General features: G+C 43.4%; 1 protein-coding gene across 4 annotated transcripts in view; it reads left to right on the forward strand.

The window, feature by feature from the left end:
- FLNA (filamin A) overlaps positions 1–5,736 on the forward strand; it is a 51,175-nt gene extending 45,439 nt beyond the window's left edge. For all 4 annotated transcript variants that reach the window (XM_075184872.1, XM_075184874.1, XM_075184873.1 and 1 more), the window contains 7 exons: positions 253–390; positions 624–739; positions 1,875–2,007; positions 3,250–3,426; positions 3,569–3,787; positions 3,983–4,186; positions 4,527–5,736. In XM_075184872.1, the coding sequence (XP_075040973.1) occupies positions 253–390; positions 624–739; positions 1,875–2,007; positions 3,250–3,426; positions 3,569–3,787; positions 3,983–4,186; positions 4,527–4,714 (1,175 nt within the window). In that variant the 3' untranslated portion in view covers positions 4,715–5,736. The remainder of the gene's footprint in view (positions 1–252; positions 391–623; positions 740–1,874; positions 2,008–3,249; positions 3,427–3,568; positions 3,788–3,982; positions 4,187–4,526) is intronic.
- Positions 5,737–6,270: the final 534 nt, after the last annotated feature.

Consider the following 6,270-nt stretch of genomic DNA (forward strand, 5'->3'; position numbering starts at 1 on the left):
GTTCCACACTTGCTAAATGGTACCTTTTGGTTCCTCTGTGCTATAGTGTTTATAATGAAACTGGCAATACCAGGCATAATTTATGGCACCCTAAACAAGGGCTATGCCAGGTCGCTGCTACTAGTGAATACCACGTGTAGTTTGCCCATCAGTGGTTAAGCATTGTAGCTTCGGAGGAATGACTAAAGTCTGGTAAGCTGCTTCCCTGTTTACATGTGACTTGCTGTGACTGTACTTTATCTTCTTCCCCAGCGGAGTTTAGTATCTGGACCAGAGAGGCTGGTGCTGGAGGTCTGTCCATTGCAGTGGAAGGACCCAGCAAAGCAGAAATTGCATTTGAGGACAGGAAAGATGGGTCTTGTGGGGTGTCCTACATCGTCCAGGAGCCTGGTATGTTTGTGTATATACAAAGTACTTATAATGTACAGATTCTCAACGTTTTGTTAGCCATGCTGTTTTAGGTTAGGTCACCATAAATTAAAGCTTTTCTCTTGACAAATCCTACCTTAGAACATGGTATAAAAAGACCTCTGTTTGTGCAAGTACCAGAAAGGTTGTCCTCTTCTAAACAAGCTGTAGAAATTGCATTCTGTGCTGAACCTCTCTCCTCTGCTCTCTTGTAGGAGATTATGAAGTCTCTGTGAAGTTTAATGATGAGCACATACCAGACAGTCCATTTGTGGTTCCCGTGGGATCTCCATCGGACGACGCTCGCAGACTCACTGTTTCTAGTCTTCAGGTGAGGCACTGGGAAAAACCTATGCCCTCAATGGCTGGGCAGAGAATCTGTCTCCTGAGCAGCTGACAAGAATCCCCCCTTCCCTTCAATTACCCTGACCCATTGTGTGTAAAAGCGAACTCCAGGGCGTGCTGTGGCACAGTCTTGCATGTATTGGTTACATGTACTGTGGTTATTCTAGTAAACTTCACCGCAGAGTAAAATGCTGGTTCCATTCATAAGCTACATGTTAAAGTTCCTAAATGGCTTTAACATTTCTAAAGAGATCTGAGCATAGCTGACAATAATGCATCCGCCAGTCATTCACTCACTGATTGCAGTAGTACTGCTGCCATCTAGAGGGAATGGTTCTCACGGACCAGTCTAATCCAGGAACAGCAATGAGTTTCCCAGCTGACTCAGGAGGCTCTCCATGTGTTTTTCTCGTGTCTTTCTTAAAGGCTTCTAACAGGACCGGAACTCCTGCAGTAAAACCTGCCAGTGTTTAAAGAGGGAAAGGATAAAGGATCTGAACCGTGGTTCTGGCTTGTGGTGTGTGAACGGAAACTCTGACCTCTGCATTCAGTGTCCTGCTTTTCTTCCATCTCTTCACCCTTAACTGCAAACAATCATTTCATCCGCTACCTGGAATGTACCATAATGGTTGACTGAACCAAATCTCAGCCACCTGACCTTGGCGAAAAATGCATGTGCAGAGTTTACAAACCTGCACATGATTGATAAAAGATTTATTCATGCTTTTCATAATTGACTCTACAATACCCCCCTAATTTGGAACATGAGACCAGACAATAATAATCTGGAATGGTAGTTTCTCTATTGGCTAGAAAGCAGTATTTATTGCTGCCCTGCACTTAGACTGTGGTAATTAAGGAACTGAAGCAGTAGAAGCCTGATTCAGTCAATCATCTTCTGCAATACTTGGACCATAGGATCATAGAGCTGTCATCTGCTGTTACTTCCTTTGCACAAACCGTAAGCCACAGCCAGGTTCTCCTTCAAGATGGTCCTCTCCCTCATTAAACCAAGCCGGGGCAGGTAGGTATGAAGCCTGTGAAGGCCATGCACGTTCATTATGCGATGCTTGTATTAGTGCCTCATTGCAGTGTTTCTAAACCATCTAATGTGCTTTTAGGAGTCAGGGTTAAAGGTCAATCAGCCAGCCTCTTTTGCAGTAAGTCTTAATGGTGCCAAAGGAGTTCTAGATGCCAAAGTTCACAGCCCGTCGGGGGCATTGGAGGAGTGCTGTGTGACGGAGATCGATGAAGGTGAGCGTGTTTTACTGAAGATGGGGAAAATATATTATTATTATTTTATAAGGCGCTACAAGGCATCCGCAGCGCCGTACAGAGACAAACAAAATCACAATACAATGGGAGACAGCACAGTACAGTAAACACAGCAACTCAGTACGCTCAATGCACAGCTAGAGAGGGCGGGGGAGGGAGGATCCGAAAACGACGGGGCCCAAGAAGGGGGGCCCGGAAGACAGGGAGACCCCCCCAGGGGGGAGGAGGGAGCGAAAGTGGACGTGGGGTGGAGGACCTTTGAGGAGGAGGGCTAAGTAGCTGGAGAGCAGAGTTAGAAGTGGTGGAAACAGGAGGAGAGATGGCCCTGCTCAGAGGAGCGTACAATCTAAGGGGAGGGGTGGACAGAGAGAGACGCAGGGGAGAGATAGTAGATAGTGATCTATTCTAGGTGCCTGAGCTTTGCACATTAAATTTAATCTCTGACCACTAGTGGGGAAGTGTAGGTAAAACACGTTGGGCACATGTATCAGAGGCATGATTTAAAAGGTTCTTGGCTTTATTTTGTGTAATTAAATCGCAAGTTATGTGGGATTGAATGTCACTGACCATCACTTTAGAAACCATGAATGGACAAGCTGGAAGCATTAAGGCAGCCGTGTGTAATCATAGGAGAAACTCTTGTTGGCTATAGAAAGGACTATTGTATTTGTGGTATGAAGCAATAATATTCCTACTCTACAGCTTTCTAGTGTAACCAGGCAAACCACAGCATGGGTCTTGCAGCACTGACATTTGTGGGATAGGATGGTCTTGGTATTGCCTCCTTTACTCGTTGATATTAAATTATCCTATGGGGAAGGGCACAGTTGTGCAGGCAGTCAAACGTCGGAACCTAAAAGATGGATAACTGCATTTTCTGGAGAAAGCTTGTCTCCCCACTCTGCTTGTTGGTTAGACATAATACTGGATATCCCCAATATCTGCACGGAATCCAGACCTGGACCTATTATATTTGTTTTATTTTTCTCCCATACTGTTTAGATAGCAGAATAATTAATAGAAGCTCCACTCCACCCCTCTGTTCAATCGGGCACATCGAGAGACTAAATTGGCCAGTTTTCTGATTGTGCATTCTTGACCTTTGGTTGTCCTCCTTGTGATTGAATAGTTTTATTGATTAACATGAATTGACCAGGTTTTCTTTTTTCTTTTTTGAAGACCTATTCACTTTGGATGCTATGTACAATCTCTTTATTTCAGATAAATATGCTGTGCGTTTCATTCCCCGTGAGAATGGCTTATATCTAGTTGATGTGAAGTTCAATGGCTCCCACATCCCTGGTAGTCCCTTTAAAATTCGTGTTGGAGAGCCAGGGCAGGCTGGAGACCCTGGAATGGTGTCTGCATATGGGGCAGGGTTAGAAGGTGGCACCACTGGTAAGCTTATGATTGCTCTGTTATCCTTTCATCCTAAAACATGTTAGACCTTAATTATTGTAGAATTGCTCTGCAAGTGATACTGAAACCTAAATGTTGAATCCTTAATCTTTTAACTTTTTTGTTTATCCTCCCATCCCAGGAAATGCTGCAGAGTTTATTGTGAACACCACAAATGCTGGTGCTGGGGCTCTGACTGTCACAATTGATGGACCTTCAAAAGTCCAAATGGATTGCCAAGAGTGTGCAGAGGGCTACAAAGTCACATACAAACCAATGGCCCCTGGGAGCTATCTAATCTCCATAAAATACGGAGGTCCTTATCACATTGTTGGGAGCCCATTCAAAGCAAAGGTCACTGGTGAGTGAACGCTTACAACATGCGCGTTTTCTGGCAACTCTCCGACCACTGGTTTTCTGCTTTAGCACTTTTGTAATTCATATTCCAGGTATCATTGGTGTTGGTTAGTGACCAATGGAGCATTGCCCGGTATTACAATATTTTTTAAAGACCCTGCCCTTTAACAGCTTCCACCATTTTGTCTCGTTTCTGCAGGGCCTCGTCTGGTGACAAGCCACAGTCTCCACGAGTCATCCTCCGTCTTTGTGGACTCTGTCACAAAATCAGAAGCCTTCACCCAACAAGGAGCTCTCCCTAGGGTGTCATCCGATGCAAGTAAAGTAGTCGCCAAGGGTCTTGGTCTGAACAAAGCCTTTGTTGGTCAGAAGAACTCTTTCACGGTAGACTGCAGCAAAGCTGGTGAGTTCCCTTAAGTCAACAGAGAAAGCGCTTGCGGTAGTGGGTATAGACTTACATATGTGACTACTTCAAGTGTTGGTTAATTTGTATGAATAGACTATAGTAGTTATAGTATATTTAAGAACTTTACAATTCACTACCAAACTCTTTTTTGGAAACTTGAGAATCTGCTGAATGGTTTCTGAATTTGGTGTCAAATATCACATGTTCATGTTTTGTAGAATATGCCTTGGAGGTCAGTGAATCAGGAGAGCTCTCTCCCATTGTCTGTTTGGCAGTGTACTGTAGTCCTCTGGGTGTAGTCAAAGGTTAATTATTTTTCATTATTTTTTTTAATCAGGTAACAATATGCTGCTTGTTGGGGTTCATGGACCAAAAACCCCATGTGAAGAGATTGTGGTGAAGCATCTTGGTAACCGGCTGTACAACGTTACGTACCTCCTGAAGGACAAGGGGGACTACATCCTGGTTGTCAAGTGGGGAGATGAGCACATTCCAGGCAGCCCTTACCATGTGTCTGTGCCTTAATCTGCCACCCACTGTTTCCCCCTTGTCCTGATTCCAAACCCCCCTCCTTACCCTCTGTGTGCGTGTCTAATGTACAGCCTCTCCCCATGTGACTGAGGGGGTCAGGTCAGCTATGGTTTGGGGGTCTTGCTTAGCTGGTTCCAAGTTTATGCAATGGCCATATTAACCCCTGTGGCACTGATGGGGCAAAGTGTGAACGGGTGCATTGGGTCATATTAAGGGGAAAGCGGGGATGGGGTGGTCAGGCGTGCTGGAGAGCAGCTCTGTTGTGAACTTGGCACTTTTTTTTTTAAATTCCATATTCATTTTGGAGACAGCTGCTAATATCAAGTTTGTCTAGGTCCATCCCCTGCCCTGGGAGGGCTGCTTTAATGCCACATGCTCCTGTTTGCTGTCATGTCCCCCCCCTGTATTTGTTTACATTTGTTACCCTTACCTTAAACTGTTGTAAGGGATCTCTGAGATGGCTTGGGAGGGCAGGAGACCTAATGGAGCATCCAGATGAGTAAATTCAGTAGCCTCTAATTCCCTTCCCTAACAATCCCTATACTCATATTGAGAATTTTCCAGGTTGTAAAAAGAAAATATTTCAATGATAAAACGCAAAAGCCACGTTCAAATGGCAAAACGCCATTAAATGTATCTGCCGGAAAGACCTAAATCTATTCTACTTTAGAAGCAACCACTACTTGTTAGTCGACTCACTAAAACTTTGTACTGGTTCTATTTATCCACTTTCAGCAAAAGTTGGTTCCCGATTAGCGAGGTCTTGTCCCTTCTCCCTCAGTGTCTAAGTGTTTTCAATTGTTGTCCTGAGATTGGGTTAGTTCTGAGATGCTTCATTGGGTTGCTAACTGGTTCACCTACCAAAGGCCATTCCAATTGGTTTGCTTCCAGTTAACCAAATCTTGTCTTAATTTTTTTTTCTAAAATTAAAGTTGTTGTTTTTTTTTTTTTTTGTTGTGCACGACTACAGTACTTTGCTCTTAACGATAACAATAAAATTCTGCTTTTAATCCTCACTTTGTATTTGTGATCATTTAGTGAACAGGAAGTTGTATCTGTTGCTTGTGCACACACAAGTCAAGACCTTTCCTTGTGTCTCACTGGTGACACTAGTTCCTAATGAATTTATAGACTGCTTATTTTGGCCTGCAGAATTGCTGCCTGCACTCTAAGCAATGGGTAAACTTCGTGGTTGGCCCATAACTAGTCTGCATGCAGTGTAGCAGTCTATGCAAAAATAACAAGGACTGTTTTTAGAATCGGTCATACATGGCACTGACTTGAGTGCATGGTGTTGTGCTATTTTTTTTTTTTTTTGTGGTATTGATTTCAATTGTTTTTACTTTTATTGCTCAGTTTCAAAATACTTTTTGCTTTATCATTATATCCCAAGTTTTTTGAAGTATGAAGTCTTTATTCCATTCACATCCGATGTGGACACCTCTCAAGCAGAGAAAATATATAAAAGCTTGTACTTGTCTACACTTCTAACAGCATCTGTTACACAATGTGATCTATAACCTTATTTACTGTTTGCTAATATGGTGAAG

The sequence above is a fragment of the Mixophyes fleayi genome, chromosome 9 (genome assembly GCF_038048845.1).
Source record: "Mixophyes fleayi isolate aMixFle1 chromosome 9, aMixFle1.hap1, whole genome shotgun sequence".
NCBI lineage: Eukaryota > Metazoa > Chordata > Amphibia > Anura > Limnodynastidae > Mixophyes > Mixophyes fleayi.